Source organism: Microcebus murinus, chromosome 7 (assembly GCF_040939455.1).
Source record: "Microcebus murinus isolate Inina chromosome 7, M.murinus_Inina_mat1.0, whole genome shotgun sequence".
NCBI classification, from domain to species: Eukaryota; Metazoa; Chordata; class Mammalia; order Primates; family Cheirogaleidae; genus Microcebus; species Microcebus murinus.
In genome coordinates this window covers 54,572,350-54,592,881 of record NC_134110.1, presented here as the reverse complement: position 1 = coordinate 54,592,881, position 20,532 = coordinate 54,572,350, and the positions used below count along the sequence as shown (strand labels likewise).

Sequence of the window (20,532 nt, the reverse complement as noted above, 5' to 3'; positions counted from 1 at the left end):
AACCATGTAATAATGTCTCCTTTTATACAAAAGGCATAACTGACTGTGGAAGTACATTATGATTTCTTTCTATATCCCATACCTGAAGAGAAATTATGTATAGATATTGACTCCACCAGGGATGACAGGTACTAGAATGGTAACACAATGTCCAAGAAAAAGCAAACAGCATTTACAGGTACAGCTTTGCATTTAAAAACCCACTAAATGATGGTGACCACTAGAGAGATTCAGAAATTTGTTTTATTTTACCTTTATTTTTCTTACTGATAGTGACCCACTCCAAAGAAACATAGAAACCACTTCCTTTCATATCCAATTCCTCTTTCTCTATTTGAAGAAGTAGGGTAGATATTGAATGTTCTTCAGCTTTCAACAATGAAATACTGTGAATTAGGATAAAAGGACTCCCAAGCTCTTCATTAAACATAATCTATAAGAAAATTACACAAAAAATGTACATAATTACATGAACACGGATAGCACAGAGGGAATACACAGAATTGTGGCAATCTAGCAATTATTTAGGACACTTTTATTACAAAGAAGCAAAAAATAAAAAAGCCTTTAAATAAAAGCTGAAAGTTTAAATAATGTTCCTTGAAGAAAAAACTTTTTAAAAAATATCTATTTGTACAATACAGAAAACTGATCAGCGCTCTTGGCTTAAAAACAGACAAAACAACACGGCATCCAAACAGCATCTAAAGTAAGAAAGAGAACAAAAAGTAATCTTCTAGAAAATAATTATCAAGCGAAAAAAGTACTCTGCACAAAAAGAGAAGACACAGGCAGGTCAATGTTCATTCCCCTGTCTCTTTCCCCATCCTATATACAATTTATTTCCACTTTCTTCCTGTTCATTTCTGGATATTGCATGTGTGTGTTCATGTATGTGTATGTTCTTTCCCATTGTTTATTTTCTGAAAGTTTACACAGGTAAGACCCAAAGGCAATGGAGAACAAATCAATAATATCTTCTTATTTCTCAAAAACAAAAGACCCCATTTGCATTTAAAAAAAATTCAACAAATTCTATTTAAAATATAATCTTGAAGTTTTTTTTAAAAAGAAATCTAAGCATCATGTAAAGATATACAAAATCCTGTCAAATTCTTTTTTATACCCCAAACATGATCTAAAAAAGACTATTATGCTTTTATTAGAGTAAATACCAAATAGGGAAATTTTAAGACTGATTCTTAAACAAGATTTCCAAATAAACGAAAAAATGAAGTTGGAAAAATGTCTAACTGAAGAAAAGTTATTAGCACCTTTTTTTAAAAAACTATATCTGGAATCTGCTCATATCCACTCCTACTTGAATGCATTATAAAGAAAAGTGTGCTTTAATGCCATCAATCTCCCTATGTATTTAAACACCTCTGCCAAAATTATTCAAGTAGTAGGCCTTTTGAATCCATTCTAAAGATTTCCATAAGTAGAAGAAAAACAAAACAAAACAAAAAACCTGCAAATACTCAAAATGGAGATGATAGATGAAGACAGGTTTCTAGTTGGTTGACTGGGTTTTGCTTTTGATTGGTGAATAGCGGAGACAAAACAAAAGGAGGAAAAATGAGTTTTGACAGGTATTAGAGTAGCTAGTTTATTGTTCCCTTTTTTTTCTTTCTCATGAGAGTGAAATGAACTGGAATGAGACCAAAGGAGTAGATCTCTGAACTTTTAAAAACTGTTAGGCTGAAGTTTCTAGTTTTCTGGATAAGCCCAGCATCTCAACTGTGATACTGTGGATACATGGCAGCCCATCATATTAGAAGCAACACATTTGGAAAGCAGGCGGTCTTCTGTGTCTCCTTTAATTTCTCTTTCTATACTTCAGCCATCACCACCACCCTTGACCTCTTATCCCATACCACACCCTTTAATCACTCCACCTTTAGCTTCCTCTCTGTTACACCAATTCCTCCAAAGTCCTAACACCCTCCCCAAATGTTTCCTAAAGTGAGCAATATTTCACTAGTATCCCTCCCTCCTTAATTAATGTCCAAGTCCTCCCCAGTACCCAGTCAAAACTATTATCAACAGAAAACATCTCAGAAGTGTGCTCATTTCATTACAGCAGTGTATACTACAGAAAATATGAGGAAGATTTAAATTTTTAATTGATCAAGAAATATTATTGAAGCCCTACTATGTGCCAAAGGGATATACATAGAAAAATCAAAAGAATTATAAACCCGTATGAATCTCCTAGCAAAATGTATGCAATTATTTTTAAGCTGAGAGCCCAGTTTGTCTCTTCCACTCAAAACCTATGGAATCCTTACAGTTCAATAATGGATAAATTCTTATTCATATCTCTCCTATCCATCACTCTCAAAACTCCTTCCAACTGTTTCAGGTAGTTGTACTATATACCTTATTACCTCAGTTAAAAAAATAATGACAATAAAGATTATTACTGGAATCCAGGATAGAAAATAACACAATGGCCAATGAATATTTCACAGTGAATACAACAGACTCTTGTAAACAGGCTACTGTTATTCTAGTTATTTACTGTGTGGGTTTTTTTTTTTTTTTTAGTTTTTTGAACATACTATAATTTGAACATACTATAATTACTAGCTTAACTTAGTAAGATAGGTAAACCATTTGGTTCTGTTTTTTTTCTTTATTTACCCAGAACTAAAATCTACTTGCTGAGATTTAGACAGTAGCAACATTACAATATACTACTAATATAATTCAAGGAGTTGAAGGAATAAATCCTTTAGTTACCTACTCAGCATCATTTATTTCTACTTGCAAATCTGTGGCTCTAGAGAAATTAATTTCTTATTTACTACTATTAAAATCCTAATTTATCCCCCAGAGTTAAATCTATTTAAAAAAATGGAAGTAAAAATGGCCCCTTAGAGATTGGCACATAACTATATTTATATTATGTATTTTTCTAAGTCAGGAATATTCTGATAAACTCACTATTGGACCAATGTAAACATGCCGGCAAATCTAACATAAGGGTAGAAGAGAAAAGAACATCCTAATATAAGTTTTTGGTCAACGTTTCCTCAAGAAGGAGGAGGCAATGCCAACGCTTAGCAGTACTTTACACATATAAAGCATTCAAGAAATATTTGCTAAAAAATGAATGCAATTCTTGACAACTGCATTGACCCCAGATAAAAATAGGAATGGTTGATGTATCAGTTTTGTAAAAGGTATACATTTTATAGTTTAGTTAAAAAGAGATTCAAAACATTACATATTAGAAAAACCAAGAGATCACATGTAAACTATCCTTGAAAAGTGTTACTTTTTATAAAAGTAAGATTTAATTTACATACACCTTCCGGAATTTGCATAGGTCTTAAAAAAAAACAACAAAATTCTCACCTCCCATTTTTCGGAAGCACTATTTCCTCGGTTACCTGTTCCAATGACATATAATCTTCCAGTTCCATCTGACAAAGTAACCCAGGTAGAAGATGTGAAATGGATAGATGCACAAAGGCGATTATCACATGCTGTCAAATCTGTAGGAAGTCGAAACACCTCTCGTGGTTTTCCTAAGGCAGTGTCCTAAAAAGAAACCAAGCATTATAAATAAATCCCTTCCTCTTCCTTCATCTAAAATAAGTATCTGCAGTGTAGTGGTTTCTCTCCTCTTCAAGAGCTGGAGTCTAATTCCCCTCCCTATGAATATGAGGTATACTACTGATTCACTTCTAACAAATAAATAAAATACAGTAGATGTGACAGATGGTATGTGACTTCTAGGACTAGGTCGTAGAAAACTTTACATCCACCTTACTGTCTCTTTTTGGATCACACACTATGAGGGAGGGTAGCTACCTTGTTGTGAATATGCTTAATAAGGTAGCCATAAACACCCATGAAGAGGAACTGAGGGCTCCAGCCAAAACCAGCATCCTATGAGTGAATCATTTTGGAAATACATGGTTCAGCCGTAGTCAAGTCTTCAAATGATTTCAGTCCTGGCTGACATCTTGGCTACACCTCATGAGAAACCTTGAGCTATATCATCCCTAAATTACTCCCTGATTTCTTACTATAGAAACTGTGCAAGATGGTAAATGGTTATTGTTTCAAGTTTTGACACTGTTACACAACAATAGATAACTAATACTATGTAGTAATCTAGTTTTCATTCTCTTAATTTTAGAGTTAATGATCAGTATTTTTAAGTCACAAACTGGAAATACTACATCATGTTGAAAATGCCTAAGAGACATCAGCCTGCAGTACAAAAATACTACATTTAGACTACTCACCAACCTAGGTTTTTGTTAACCAATTTTAATTTTGTCTGTGTCCTTATAATTTAAAGCTATAAGATAGGTTGTTGTCATGGTTGGAATATGGTGTCCTCTCTAAAATTCATGTTAAAACCTAATCACCAAGGCGATGATACTGGAAGGTAGGGCCTCTGGGAGGTAATTAGATCATGAGGGCTCCACCCTCATGAATGGGATTAAGGGCCTTTATAAAAGGGCTTGAAAGAGGGACTTTATTCCTTTTGTTCCTCTGCTTTTTGCCATCTGAAGCTTTCCATCCCTTTCCAGAGGACATAGTGTTCAAGGCACCATGGAGAGACTCATGCTGATCTGTTAGTAATGTTTACCATTAGGAAAATAAGACTGGAGTATAACTGGTAGTAGGGGATGACTGGGAGTAAAGGAAAATTTGTCCCTTTGCTTAATTAATCTAATTAAATTAATAAGATAAAGTGGAATGGGACTCCTTACTCAAAACAGTTGTTTCAAAGAAAGGTTTCCAGTTGTCTCTACTATATGCCCTACACTGAGTCTAATCTAGTGAACCATTACTGGGAAGAATGCAGAGATAAACTTGTTAATCACTATTCTTCATTTCATACACCATTATAAGCATTTTAAGCTATTTTCTTTGAAATATATGGTTACACATGACTGAGGTTGCTAGAAGTCTTATTATCAGATAAATGGGTACAATATCCAATAAATGACTAAGACATTTGATTACATAAATGTGAAACCAAAATTAATTTAAAAGAAAGCACACAGTACCTCTCTTGAGTTAATGACAGTTAAAGTGAAAGCAACCTAAATTTTTCTGCTTTTTAAATATAATTCTCAAAGGTACATTTTAATTTTAACTGAACTATAAGCAATAAAATATTTTCTTCTGTAAATCCTAAATTATAACATTAAATTATTTCTGAATAACCTCCATTGACAGTTTTACTAAGTATCCTCAAAATAACACCTTACATACTAACTGGCATCTGTAATGTCCAGGTCTCATTCAAACATTTTCTTTTCTTAGAAAAAAGGTAAATGTAAGAATGTTAAAGGATGTTGAAAATCATTTTGAGGTAGCATTTCACAGCTAATTAGCAGAAGGATTAAAAACTCACTACTAATGGAATACTTACTGAATAACTACAGTGTACAAGCATTGTATTAAATAAGTACTTTGGCTTTTTGCCATCTTATTTATTCACCACCAAATCCTATGAAGTTGAAATTATTATTCCCATTTTAAGAACAAAGGTTTGAAAAGATTAAATAATTTGCCTAGAACTCCACTGCTAGAAAATGGCAGCATCAAAATTCAAATCTTGGTCATTCTATTCCAAAACTTGCTGTTTTCACCCCATTCCATGTTTTCTTGAGAAAAAAACAATTCCCAAGTTTTTCTAAACAAATGATAATTTAGTTCTCAATGCAAAGTCTACCCATTGCTTGACCCCCAAAACCTACTTTGAATGCAAGTACCATATTCAGTTTTTCTTCAGGCTACTATCTACAGTATTTTTATTTTAGATTCCTGAGTCAATAAGATGTAACACAAAAATTATATGCTCATATATTATATATAAATGACACTGTAAATCAATAGTGAATAAGTATTAACACATAAACTGCATATATTTATGAAAACATCTCTAAACAGGAGTTTGGTGGCTGCCTCTTTGTTGCAGCTACAATTAGAGAATCTTTGAACTAACAAAGTTATTTTTATAATAAATATAGATTAATAGAAAAGGCTACTCAAATTTTAAAAAATGGTCAAGCAAAATTAAATAGAGATACCATTTACTAGTATTAATAGACACTGACATTTACATTTTTGCCCTTTTAAAAGGAAGTGATCTTTTTCTGGAGAAAGTCATTCATCTCTAATAATCATTAACTTTATTTGGAAGAAAAGAGTATAAAAAAATGTTTCTTTTTCTCCTTTTTTTTTTTTGCTAAAGCTTTAACAAAGGGTGTAGTTTAAGTAGTATCTTTATGTAACATAATACTTCCAATAATATATTAAACACATAGTTCTAAGAATTCACCCCTCCTCTTTTACTATTTATTTTTTCTTTGATCAGGCATTGGAGCTCAGAAAATGTTGCCCTGAAATATGGTGCTTTGACATGAGTAGCCTCAAGGTCCCTCTGGACTGCCCCCACCCCACCTCTTATTCCTGTTTCTCCCAAAGCATAGGATGAAGCCATTCTGTGAAGTTCCTTTACCTACTTATTGACTGGACCTGGCAGAGAGAAACACAATTGACTTCCCTAGTATTTCATTAATCAGAGAAGACTAAAACTTCTATCACAGAAATTCCCCCATGCTATGCACATTAAAAATATTTGTATGCCTCTTTCTCCTATTAATCTGCCTTTTGTCACTTGGTTGTCAGAGAACCTTCAGAGGGTTAAAGGGAAGCTATCCCTTTGTGCTTTAACACTTAAATAAGTAGCCCCCTATTGAAAAATTCGACTGCTGAAAATAACCTGAGATTCAGGCCTCGAGATAAACAGACCAACAAGTGGGTGTACAGTTGACCACAGAGCCTCACAAATACACACTTCCAAATGGAATCCAGTAACTGTCCTTTAAAGTGCAAATTAAGGAGACACTCTTCTTTAGTAGCAAAAACAAACTAGCTTTTTAGGTAAATGGGAAAAAAAATTATGACAGAAATAATTTCCTGAACATTAAGAAACTGAATGTAATACTTTAAAATGAGCCATAATACCATATAAAATAATAATGATATAAAGAAAGAAATTTTAGACACTTTCTTCTTTCCTAAGGCGTTTTCTACTTCCTTAGCACACTTCCTCACAATTGACATTATTCTAAAATTAAGGATTGTAAACCTACAAGTTCAATTTTTCTTGGAAGTCCTATATGTCTTTACAAACCAGCATGCTGAACTGCTGCCACCTGCTGGCTCCTGACAAAGTCTGAAAAGACCAAGCAACTTGCAGACTTCATTCAAATCTTGGGCCCAGCACTCTGGGAGGCTGAGGTGGGCGGATTGCTCGAGGTCAGGAGTTCAAATCTTGGGCCCTATGGCATTCACTTAGACCACAGCAGTACAGATTTAACAAAGGTGATCACCTGCACACCAATCCCACAAATCTGGGATTTGTGTGTGTGTACCTTTGACTAAAAAGAAATTTCAAGCAATAGAATGCATATTGTAACAGCTGTTATCTGCTATATATCAATAAAAGGCCAATTTCTAGTTAGTAGCCAACATTCTCTACCTGCCCCCAACATAGAAACTCAAAGAATAGGTTGATTTCCTTTGTTGTTGATCAGAAAAATAGTAAGAAATAAACATGGTACTCTCCTGTATCCCAGTGCAGGGTTTCTGTAGACTTGGTCATGAGTGGACCATAAGCAAAATCACCTGAGGTGCTTGATAAAATGCAGATTCCTGATCCACAGCCAACCCTGACATGCTGAATCAGAATCTTGAAGAATAGTACTTTGAAATTAGTTTTTGTTTTGATCAGTTATTCCAGATTACTCTGAGGTACAGTATGGCCCAAGAACCAAAGAAGTTAAATTAATCAAGCAGAAAGCAAGCTAAAAGAACCTGAAACATGGTTCTTTAAAACTAAAAGAACAGCCTTGATTAGGTGAAAAGAAGAATATAGGAAGGAAAGATAAAAAAGAAAAGACAATAATAATCTTAAGAATATAATGCACACAACTTTATAGCAAAATATGTGAAAATGTAAGAGGAGATGGATGGTTTTCTCGAACAAATATATCTATTACAGATTACCCTAGACTTAGAATAAACCAATTATCACAGAATAAATTGGACAGGTGAGAGAACTACTATTGAAAAGGATAACAGGAATACAATACATCCAAAGAGAATCTTAAACATATAAAGAACAGATCATTCTAATCTTAAACAATTTCAGTTCTCAGAAAAATAAAAAATCTCCCCAATTAATTTAAGAAATACAACAAAACTTCAATGAAAATCTGAAAGATATCCCCCAAAACAAAATAAAGCCATTCTAGGCTTGTGAACATAAATGCAAACATTCTAAATAAAATGTCAGCAAATAGAATCTAACCATACATCAAAAGAATATACTCTCACCGAAAAGCATTGTTCTAGGAACTTAAGGAATTTGGAAATTAAGGACTATACCAATTTTATTCACTACATTGATAAATCAATGAAAAGCACATGATTATTAGCAATAAGTTGGTGCAACAAAGGCATTTGATAAAATTTGGCAACTATTCTTAATAAGAAAACTTTAAGTATAAACAGAAACAAAAAACTTATCTATTTTTTTGAGACAGAGTTTCTCTCTGTTGCCTGGCTAGGATGCAGTGGTGTCATCACAGCTCACTGCAGCCTCAAACTCCTGGGCTAAAGTGATCCTCCTGCCTCAGCCTCCTGAGTAGCTGGGACTATAGGAATGCACCATCACACCCAGCTAATTCTTCTTTCTTTCTTTCTTTTTTTTTAGAGATGGGGTCTTACTCTTGTGCTCAGGTTGTTCTCTCACTGACCTCAAGCAATCCTCCTGCCTTGGCCTCCCAAAGTACTACGATTACAAGTGTGAGCCATTGTGCTCAGCCTAGAAAATAACTTTAAAGCTGTGAACTAAAATAAAATCCCAGCCAACTGAATGGATCCCCTCTAGGCCAAGGAAATCCATCCCCCGCCCCAACAAAAAGGAAAACCCAAAGTCCTCTTAAAGCTGAGTTGCTTGCCATGAGGAGAAGGGAGGTCAGACACGCCTGGTATATTGTCCCTTTTGCAGTTATTCTTTGTAATAATAAGATACAAAATCATAAACAAGCTTAATGCCATATAAGACAAAGGTTAAACTATACCTGCAGGTCATCAATTTACTTAGATCACTTGAGTCTCTATATATGTCCAGTGTCTTATCTTTGATTAGCAGATGCCCTTATCTTGACTTGAAACATTCCACACCTTTAAGACAAAGCTTCATTTCTTTAACTACTTACAAATCAAAGAATTTTTAAAACCACTAACATCCTATAATCCCCCATTCCAAGAATCCTGCCTTTTCAGGGACATATGAGTCTTACACAATGTCAGTAGGTTTTGTTTTGGGATGTTGGTGTTTTGGAAGGATTTAATTAGTTAACACTTTTAAACAGGATATGCTCTGAAACTACTATATTTATAAAACTTAGAAAAGACATTACATTGTTCAAAATAAAAAGTCTTATTAGATACTTACATTTGTTTTCTTAATAGGATTTTTTGAATTTAAAAATAGTAATTAAAACTTTATTTTGATTCCTTGTCTGTGTTATATATTTAATTCACAGGACATAAAAATGGTTGACAGAAAATAAGTGGGATCTAAATCAACTGCTAAGGTAAATAAATAAACTATGTAAATTAGGTAAATGTAAATGGGATACATACTTTCAAATGAAATTTTCATATAATTTAGAATCTTTAAGGTTTTTTAAATAAAAGACACTCATTAAATGACTGGATCATTTCTAATTAACAAACAATTATAGGAAAGTATGTGTCTAACAATTATAAAATGGTTCTCATCTATAAGATACTGATATGTAACAGTGAAGAAAATCAGAAATACTTTACCACAAAATATGGTATTTTAACACTGTGAACTGACTAAAGAAGCCTGCCTCAAGGTCTCTCTGACCTTCCCCTCTCATTTTACCACAAGAAGGAAAAAAAAAAAGAGAGAGAGAGAGAGAGAGCAACCAGTAAGTAGGAAAGACAGAGATGTAAAGAAAGCTGTGAATATAAAAAATATGTTTTTGGTAAAAAAGGTTAAACAGAAAAGAGAATGATATTGTATGAGAAAGGATTGTGTATGGTAAATGTTTGTCCTAAAATAACTGATTATTTAAGAAAAGGGAACTTTAGGACAAACAAAAAGCTTAACTATGTTGTAGAAGGTCTGTGCAAGTTGGGATAAAGTTTATAAGAAGGGAATTTACGAAGGAAATTTGTTAAGTGATCAAGCTGGCTATAATGAGAAAGAAAAATTTTTGCTTAAAACAATTTTCCTTAAAATATTGATTTGCTATTAATGAAATTTACGTGACATATCTTAATTCTATAAGCTGTTTCTTTTTTTAATTAAAAAAATTCTCAGACTTATATCTTAAAAGTTAGACTTCTTCTATGACTTACCAAATTCAACTTTTTCTTCCCTTAAAAAGGGTGGGATGGTAACTCTCACCTTCAACTTTTCGTCAACTCTTATAAAATTTTTTTCCTTCTGTTCTTATGGCTTGATACCAAAATGTTAAAGGTTTTAAATGTTAAAGGTTTAGAAAAACAATGTTTACCTCTAATATAACTTCTAATATAACTACACCCTTGGCTTTTCTTGATATTTCTAAATTATTTAATATGGTCAGAAAACTTCTCATGCTGCTACTTAGAGTCATTTGTTCCCCCTACTCAAGGTACTAGTTTTTCTTATTTACATTCCTTTACAATATACTGTACACTCATGAACCTAGACATACTCTTGCTGTATTTAATTAATTCAAGTACCCTTTTCATCAGGTTTAATTTCCAAGTTATTTAAATGGGCTTCCCATTAAAAAAAAATAAAGGAACAACAAAACAATCACACTACAAACACTGTTTCTTTTACTTTTTGGGCAACTGCCCTGTAAGAAACAAAAATTTTACTCTTAACAAGATGATCCCTGTGTTGTCTTTATTAAGTTTTTGACTAACTAGTAAAACTAAACTTTAAAGGGGGTAAAGTTTATACCATAAAACTTCCTAAAAAGTCTTTTGATGATTATCACTCTTGGTTAAACAAATGACTATTATTTTACAGTGACTTGGGATTCTATTTTTAACAAATTAGTTTTAAACCTTTAATATTTGACAAACCTTCCAAAAGCAAAATTCTAAATTCAGTCTTTTAAACCTCAAAATGTTTTTTAATAATAGAGCTGAATTCAATGTACACCATGTATTGATTTATGACTTTATGTGTAATTCCTGTCTCCCTAAAAAAATGTATAAAACCAAACTGTAACCCAACCACAGTGAAACCACTTGCTCAAGACTTCTTGGGCATGGCTCTCCAGGCCATGGATACACATATTCAGATCAGAATAAACCTCTTTAAATTATTTTACAGTGTTTGAGTTCTTTTCCATTGGTGAAATATATGTTAGTTACCAAAAACCAATAAATATTTTCTTAAGTAAAATTTAAAAGCCATTACAATTAAAATCAAGAGCTAAACAGGGCTACCTGAAAAATCCCCACTACTATATGACATTGTCTCAGAGGTTCTATCTAGTAAGAGCAATAAGACAAAAATGAAATGACATTTATGAAAATGGACATTTTCATAAACATTAGAAAAGATAAAATTATTTCCTATTCTGATGATATAATTGCATATTATATGGACAAAGGGAAAGATTCCTCTCCACCCACTGAAGGTTTGACGAAAATGAACTGACATTAGGCAGACTGACTGAAAAAAAGGGCAGTAAGTAAAAAAACTAGTGAATTACCAAATAAGATGGCTATTTATATCATGTTTTCTATCGATAATCACCTGGAAAGGAAAATAGAAAAAATTATATTCTATTCACAAGAAAGGCAAAAACTATAAAATGCTTAAGAATAAATTTAATTAAAAGAACATAAGATCAAGAGAAAACTATAAAAAATCTTAAGGATGTAAAAGTAGATCTAAATAAATGGAAAGACATATTATGTTCCAGGGTGGGAAAAAAGGTCATAAAAATGCCAATTCTCCAAAAAACAATATAAACTCCCCACCCTAGCAAAAAAAAAATTCAGAGGTTAAACTAGACTGACTCTAAGATATCAGGTCCAGCTGCGCAGAGGGGTAAAGGATACTACTGAAAGAAAGTAAGGAATTTAGTGAATGTTCACATGTTAAAAGATGAAACAACAAACTCTATTCCTCTGCTTGGACCCCAGAAAGCCAGAATCAGGTATTCTACTTTCCAGCAAGAAATCAGAGATATTTGCCAGCCTAGGAGATAAGAGCTACAAAAACCAACATTTGGGGTACCCAATCATACAGTGTCACTTACCAGTTGAGGGGGGGAGGAGTATAAAATGGGCCTTCTCCCTAAAGGATCTACTAAACCATTTTTAGAGTGTGTATTATATCTTTTCAACTAAATAATTCAAGGACTTCATAATCCACTTGCTAAAACAGAGAATACATATGAAGTGTTAGAAGAGTTCAGGGATGAGAATGATTATCAGGAAAGAAGACAGCTTGTAGTAACTTTTCCAGAAATTATCATTCTAAATTATGATTTACTTATTGCTTACCAATGAAATAATAGTAATCTCATTAGGAAGCTAAACAAATTTAAATGTCCGTTATGTATACAGAAAGGCATACAATGCATTGAATATTCAGAAACATGCACCAAAAGATGTCAGTTCCATGTCAAGGACAAATTGGAGAAAAGAGGGAAGGAAATGGTCTACTGTAAATTAATAAACTAAAAGAGATTTACTTTGTATACTGCAGTATTCACAATGCCTAGAACAATAGGTAGTATATAGTAGGTATTCAATAAATATTTGAATGTTGAGCGAATACTATAAATTAGACTATGTGACTGCGTTGGGGTCTCTAAGTCAATATTCTTAGAGAATTTCCATGGTTGAAATTCAAGATTTTAGATTTGTCTTCCTAAACAAACACAAACCATAAACATAACAAAATCTAGAAAATATATAAGTCTTTAAAATTAAAGGACACAATAAAATGCAAACTATGCATATGCAGAGTGAGGACATGAATAATCATGTAGAGACCATAGAGTGCACCTGAGGATAGGACACACAGCTTACACATACACACTATCTAAGTAGATAGCACATATAGAGAGTATATGTGTATAGTCTTTAGTAAGTCCATGGAAATGCAAAGAGAAACAAGGAACTATAACCAGTTACACTAAGATGTCCACAGAAAAGATAAAAAATAGGTCAGGAAAAGGAATCAAAGATATTTTAGTCTCTGTTCTGATTCTATGTGAACTAAGTTATTTTAATATACTTATAGTATTTGATTCCCCAAGGAAACTTTCTAGGAGAAAAAAAATACACTGACTTAGTCCACACTGCTACCTATATTTCAAATCCAATATTAAATTTTCATGCCAGATTTCCAATCAATCTTTTGTGATTTCAGTAGAAACTGGCATCCCAATTTATGATTATCAATGAGTTAACTGGTAAAACCAAGCTTTTGGCCTTAACTGTAACCCTATTCATGCTCCTTTTCTATTCCAGCACAGTACTAAACACATGCAAAGAACCAACTTTTCTCTTCTACCTTTCCCTTGCTTAATACACAATAGCATAACTACTTCAAAACCTGGCCTCTGTCACCCTGCCAACTTCATCTCTAGTCAGAGCCTTCTAGATCTTTCCATACTCTGATTTAGCAATGCCAAGCTATGGTACCTATAGTGAACAAGCATGCCTGTGGAAGAAAATCAGAATATTTTATCCCAAAATATATATTTTTTGACATATTTTGAGATGACTGTCACAGGTCCAGCAGATAGAAGTTAAGACTGCAAAGCTGTTGTTTGTAGGGGGAAATTTACATCTGTAGAGAGTCTCTACTAATTTAGCCAAGTCTTCCTTTGTCCCATCTAGTAAGATTAAATGAAAGTCAGACACTTTTAAAGGTCTGGGGGAAAACAAACCCATTTACCATCTACTCTCCCTGAGAACTGCTACCTGTGAAGTTTCATTTACATAACAAAACCACCTTTGCTAACCAAGCATCTTCCCTTCTCCCTTCTATCACTTATCAGCTACTAAAAACTGTTTTGCCACAATCCAAGCCCCCATTCTTTTTTTTTTTTTTTTTTTGTAGACAGAGTCTCACTCTATTGCTCCAGCTAGAGTACAGTGGTGTCAGCCTGGCTCACAGCAACCTCAAACTCCTGGGTTCAAGTGATCCTCTTGCCTCAGTCTCATGAGTAGCTGGAACTACAGGCATGCGCCACCATGCCTGGCTCATTTTTTGTATATATGTTTTTAGTTGGCCAATTAATTTCTTTCTATTTATAGTAGAGACAGGGGTCTCGCTCTTGCTCAGGCTGGTTTCGAATTCCTGACCAAGCAATCCACCCGCCTTGTCCTCCCAGAGTCCTAGGATTACAGGCGTGAGCCACCAAGCCTGGCCAAAGCCCCCATTCTTTATAAACTTTGTACCTCACCTGCGGGGTTGAATCTTCATTCTGAAAGCCCTCGTGTATACACATTAATGAATTTGTACACTCTTTTCTCCTATGAATCAATCTGCCTCATGTCAGTGATTTTGCAGCAAACCTTTAAGTTCCCTGTAGTCTGGCATAGTCAATAGGATCAACAAAGCTGCTCCACTCTTCTAGAAGCCAGTGAAGAGAACCCAGGGATTTGATATGCTGGCGAAATTGGTAAGGATTTCTTACTGGCCAGGATCTTGGCCTCTCTATGCAATCCAGGTAAGTGGACATAGGAGGACATTATTTTCAGATTACATCAGGTAGCCAGCATAAAAAGGGCTGGGAAACTGAGATTTAGTTCTAGACATGACAAGCTCTCAGGAGTGTTTACCGTAAGAAGTCACATCCATAAGGGGCTTTAGTCATCTCAAACTTTATTTTATGTGAGCCTAATTCTGAAAAAAATGAGTGGAATCTTTGAGACTGCTTCTTCTCTGAAGAAGATATTGGATTGGGTGGCTATGGATTAAGTACATTGTTAAAAATTACTGGCTACAAGATAGATCCTTTAAATTAGATTCCTAAATTAGAAAAACAAAGATTTTTAAGAGATCTCCTATTCTAAACAATTGCTTTATTGTCACAGAGGAAATGGCTTAAAAAGGGGTAAATTGTTTTATGAGCTGTCTCATTAAAAAAAAAAAACAGTCTTTTTGACAATTAAAACCTGCATTCCTGCCAGAGGGCAGTGGTAAGTCTAGGTAGAAGTCATAAAATTGTCTTTGATTAGTACCATCAACTATAGTTAAACAATATCCTGAAGCTGAAAACCCCTCCCTTTAAAAGCTCTATATTTCTGCTAATAGATAGGGAAATGGTATTTTAAGACTTGAGTCTGCCATTCTCCTCATTTGCCAGCAAATTAACATTCCTTTCCTTCTCCTCAAACCACCTGTCCTTATTCTTCTGACATGGCTTCAGGGATAAGTGCTAAACTTTTGGTAACATTATGTGTATTGCTGGAAAAACTAAATTAAAAGAAAGGACATGGAATAGCATTAATATTATGGCTAGCTTTAAAAATTCTCTGACAAAATAAAAGAGCAAAAATCTGACCTAAAACAAAGATAAAATCCTTTGTACACTGCACCTGTGGGAACTGCTTCTGCAGGAAAAACAAAAACCAGTCATCTTGCGGACTAATGGTTAAAATTCTGTGCTTTCACCACAGCAGTCTGGGTTTGATTCTCAGTCAGGAAATGAGTCTGTTTTGGTTTGATATTTATGTAACTTTTGACTTTTTGGGGTACTCATTTATTGTTGATCCTTTTCCCTCCCTTGGACAGCTTTTGATTTCCATTTTCCTCTGTCTGTTGGGGAGTACACAAGGCTTTGGGGACTTTTTGTATACATGGTCAGCTGAAAATCTGAGATCCTAGAAAATGTGGCTAGACAGAAATGTGGGTTGTACCCCATTTGTGTCTAACAAAACTTTCCTTTCTTAGAGCTGTTTTTGGTGTGGCTCTGGATCTCATAAAAACTGCTTTCCACTTCTTTGGAGATAATCCTGTGCATCCTTGATTAAGGCTTATGATTAAAAATAGTTTGACTGAGAAGGGTACCTTTAGTTAAAAGTTAAAAAGCCAGAAATATCAGCTGTTTGTCCCAGCTAAAGTCTGGTAATAAGAGATTTAAAAGGACTTTGTTTTTTAAAAAGAGCTTTATAGTCAAAAGTTGACCTACTTCAAACTAATATTTGGGCTATATACATTGCCTAATAACAATAAATATACATTGTTTTAAGGCCTCTTTTCTCTCTCTGTAAAAATTTCTCAGTGGACTGAAAACCTTTCTTTAAAAACATTACATGCTTAGTCCCTCTGTTAGTTTCCTTTGTTAAGAATTGTCCTCCCATCTGCTTTCACTCCTCCCTACTCCTGCCTCTTTGTCATCTTTAATACCACCAGATCAAAAAAAAAAAAAAACAAAAACAAAAACAAGAAGGAACTAATGACTCAGACCCCATAAATATTCAGAAAAAGGTGCTACTCATCCTTTTTGGGAGCATCTTCTTTCTCTTTGGAGTCTAAAGAATTGTAGACAGATTCCTCACAGGTAAAAAACTCTGCTTTTTTGTATTGCACTACCTGATCTCTTCAGCTTTTCAGAGTACCAAAACTAACTTTGCATTGTGAAAAAGTTTAACCTTGGTATACATAATAATGGCTAAGTATGAATGACAAAGTTGGCGGTGGCTGATTATACTATAGGGGGCTTCTCTTTTCTTAGCTCCTAACTAAGATAAGAAAGTGTACAGTTTACACACTTAGAAAATGTGGTTATAAGAAAAAACTCTATAAAAACATTGCATGACTCAGCCCCATAGTCTCTCCCTCTTTTGAGGAACTGAGATTCACTGTGGGCTCTGCCCCAAGCTCAGTGGTCCAGTTGAAAAACAGTCTAAATTAAAAGGCCACCTACCTAACTAGATTGGTCTCCAAGGTAAAATATTCTAATATTTAACCATTTATTTTGAAGGAATTACTGATTTTCCTCTAAATTCATCTGTATGTCTCCTTATAAAATCCTACAGTGAATTCCTAAGATTTTTGTGTTACCGTATCAACCATTTTTTATCTTCCTCTGACACACCGGAACTTCTTTAAAAAAAATTTAGATTTTGTATCTCTGAGAGGGAAATTTGCTACCTGCTCTTCTCTAAAACTCAACAAGGGCTTCTGCAGATAAACTTTAACCCTTTCCATTCACTAAGAAAAAGTCTGAATCCAAATGTCTTTTTAAACTAGTCAATTTTACTTGTCTTATGGCTAAAATTCAAAAATCAATAAAGTGTATATACATATATGTCATATGTTGTACCCACATATATCTCTATATATGTTTATATATTATCTACATGTGGTACCAAATTAACTTAAAAATAGGCCGGGCGCGGTGGCTCATGCCTGTAATCCTAGCTCTCTGGGAGGCCGAGGCGGGCGGATTGCTCGAGGTCAGGAGTTCGAAACCAGCCTGAGCAAGAGCAAGACCCCGTCTCTACTATAAATAGAAAGAAATTAATTGGCCAAATAATATATATAGAAAAAATTAGCCGGGCATGGTGGCATATGCCTGTAGTCCCAGCCACTTGGGAGGCTGAGGCAGAAGGATTGCTTGAGCCCAGGAGTTTGAGGTTGCTGTGAGCTAGGCTGATGCCACGGCACTCATTCTAGCCTAGGCAATAAAGCGAGACTTTGTCTCAAAAAAAAAAAAAAAAATAAATGAATACTCATAAATATACCCAAATGCTTTTATGTGAATTTAATAATGTTTGGTACATCAAAAGTTTTAAAATTGTTAATAAACACTTCTTCAAAATTTCAACTTTTTTTCCCCCTTAACACACTGGGCAGGAAGGTTTATACTACCTCAGCTAGATAGATGGTTTAAGGCAGGGGGCCCTCAAACTTTTTAAACAGGTGGCCAGTTCACTGTCCCTCAGACCATTGGAGAGCTGGACTATAGTTTAAAAAAAACTATGAACAAATTCCAATGCACACTGCACATATCTTATTTTGAAGTAAAAAGACAAACGGGCAAAAACAACCTCATGTGGCCTGTGGGCTGTAGTTTGAGGACGCCTGCTTTAGAGATTAAACCATTATACTAAAAAACTTCTAAGATGTTAACTGAAAGGTGACATGTTTGTGAAGGTTGCTAACCTAACCTCAAATAGAATAAAAGTTAATTGCATGAGACTAAACTAATAAAATACTTTTTTTTGAAAAATTGATGATTCTTTTAGTTTTGTTTTCCAGAAGTCAAGAAAATTTTCTTTCTTCTTTTGAGCTATTTATAGCTTACAACAAATTGGGTAAAATATATTTCTGTGAGAAAAATTTGAAACATTTCTTTTTCTCTCTACTTGATTTCTCCAGAATTTTAAAACTATTTGTGAGTATCCTTAACTTATGGCAACATAGTTATTTGCATAAGTTCAATAAGAATCTATTTTATTTTATAATAGGACAAAATTAAAGATCCTAGTTATCTCAGCAAAGCTTTGACTGGAATGGCATATTTTCAGATATTCCCAGACTAATTTATAAAGTTGACTTTATAGAGCCAATAGAAAGCCTTTTAAAAAGACAGGCCTGATACCTTTTCTATGACAGCTTCCTGACAAGTGATAAGAATGTCACTTACGAACAGGCCTCACGAACAGGCCTAGGAACCCAAATTATTTGGGGGCCTCAAGAAAAGACGAATTTGCTGAGTTCATAGAGGTATTATAGACAGTCTAACAGTAAATCTTTGGCTTAGCTTTCCAGCCTCAAAAGTCTAATTCAGCGGTGGGGAACCTGTGACCTTCTAGGTCCTTAAGTGTGGCCTTTTGACTGAATCCAAACTTTATAGAACAAATGCTTTTATTTTTATGAATACATCTTTATTCATCTTTTATTTTGATTTTATTTTTAAAATGAATGTATTTAAAATACCAAAGAATAAAATAAGTATCAACAAAATAATCCTCCCAGATTAACTGGCACAATTAGAACATGAGTAAGCCATAAGGGCTAAATTGATGGCTGCTACCCTCATGATTTAGTTCTAACTTCCCCATCTTGACTGGTGCCACTACAATATGAGGCTGGTTGGCAAGAATTTATGGGGATCAAGTACACCAATCTGTCATCAGCTTTTGACAATGATGTACTGTGTTTCTATCTGAAGTAGAATTTGTGAATAATTGCACAGCTCGACAGTATTTTTTAATTCTGTCTGCTTAACAGCCCATCATGTCAAAGAATACCAAGAGAATGCTGAAAGAAGAAAACATTTTTTAATGAGGACATATATATTTCCTTAATATATCAATATTAAGGAAACTCAATGCTCATCAGCATTATAACACTCATAAGGATCACGAATATTTTAAATTAGAGGGAGAGGAGCGAAAGGTTGTACTGTAGAAATTAAAAGATGAAAAGCAAAAGCAAAGACAATTCTTTCAAGCAGCAATAAGATCTGGAAATAATGCCACTGAAGCAACTTACAAAGTGGCTTATATACTCGAAGGGGGAAAGGGAAGCCACTCAGTGATATAGAAATTATGAAAGAATGCATTGTCAAAGTTGTAGGATGCTTAGCCCACAGTAACATTTCAAAGTACAAATAACTGCCTCTTTCCAAGAGAACCATAACCGACTGACAGTATGAATTATCCTTCAACTTAAGAGAACAACTTCATGTAATACTTCCAAAGGAAAATATATATTATTCAATTGCTTTGGAAGAATAAACTGATACTACTGTCTTGGTGCAGATTTTATACTTCATTCAAGTCATTAATTTACGATTTTATTTGTTATAAAGAGTTACTCACTTTGGGCACTCTTGCGAACAGAACACAGAGAAAAGATATCTTCAATAACTTTCAAGATAAATGTCATGATGTTGGACTGAATTTGGTAAATTTAGTGAGTATATGTACAGATAACGCACCTTCCACAACAGGAAAACATGAAGGGTTCACTGCATAGATAAAAAAAAACTATTAACAGATCTACATGCTCACATTTTTTTTCCATTATATCTTGAATCAGCAAAATCTCTGTGCTAAAGCTTCATTCATTCATTCATTCATTCATTCATTTATTGAGACAGAGTCTCACTTTGTTGCCCAGGCTAGAGTGAGTGCCATGGTGTCAGCCTAGCTCACAGCAACCTCAAACTCCTGGGCTCAAGCAATCCTACTGCCTCAGCCTCCCGAGTAGCTGGGACTACAGGCATGCACCACCATGCCCGGCTAATTTTTTCTACATATATATTAGTTAGCCAGTTAATTTCTTTCTATTTTTATAGTAGAGACAGGGTCTTGATCTTGCTCAGGCTGGTTTCGAACTCCTGACCTTGAGCAATCCGCCTGCCTCAGCCTCCCAGAGTGCTAGGATTACAGGCGTGAGCCACCGCCTGGTCTTAAAGCTACTATTTTAAATGACACTTTGCAACAAGTTCTAAGCACTGT

General features: G+C 34.3%; 1 protein-coding gene across 2 annotated transcripts in view; it reads right to left on the bottom strand.

Moving 5' to 3' along the window:
- The window catches only part of NUDCD1 (NudC domain containing 1), an 83,026-nt gene that overhangs the window by 36,623 nt on the left and 25,871 nt on the right, over positions 1 to 20,532 (bottom strand). For both annotated transcript variants that reach the window (XM_012786309.3, XM_012786310.3), the window contains exons 3-4: positions 3,364 to 3,549; positions 253 to 433 (exon numbers count right to left, since the gene is read on the bottom strand). In XM_012786309.3, coding sequence (XP_012641763.1) covers positions 253 to 433; positions 3,364 to 3,549 — 367 coding nt within the window. The remainder of the gene's footprint in view (positions 1 to 252; positions 434 to 3,363; positions 3,550 to 20,532) is intronic.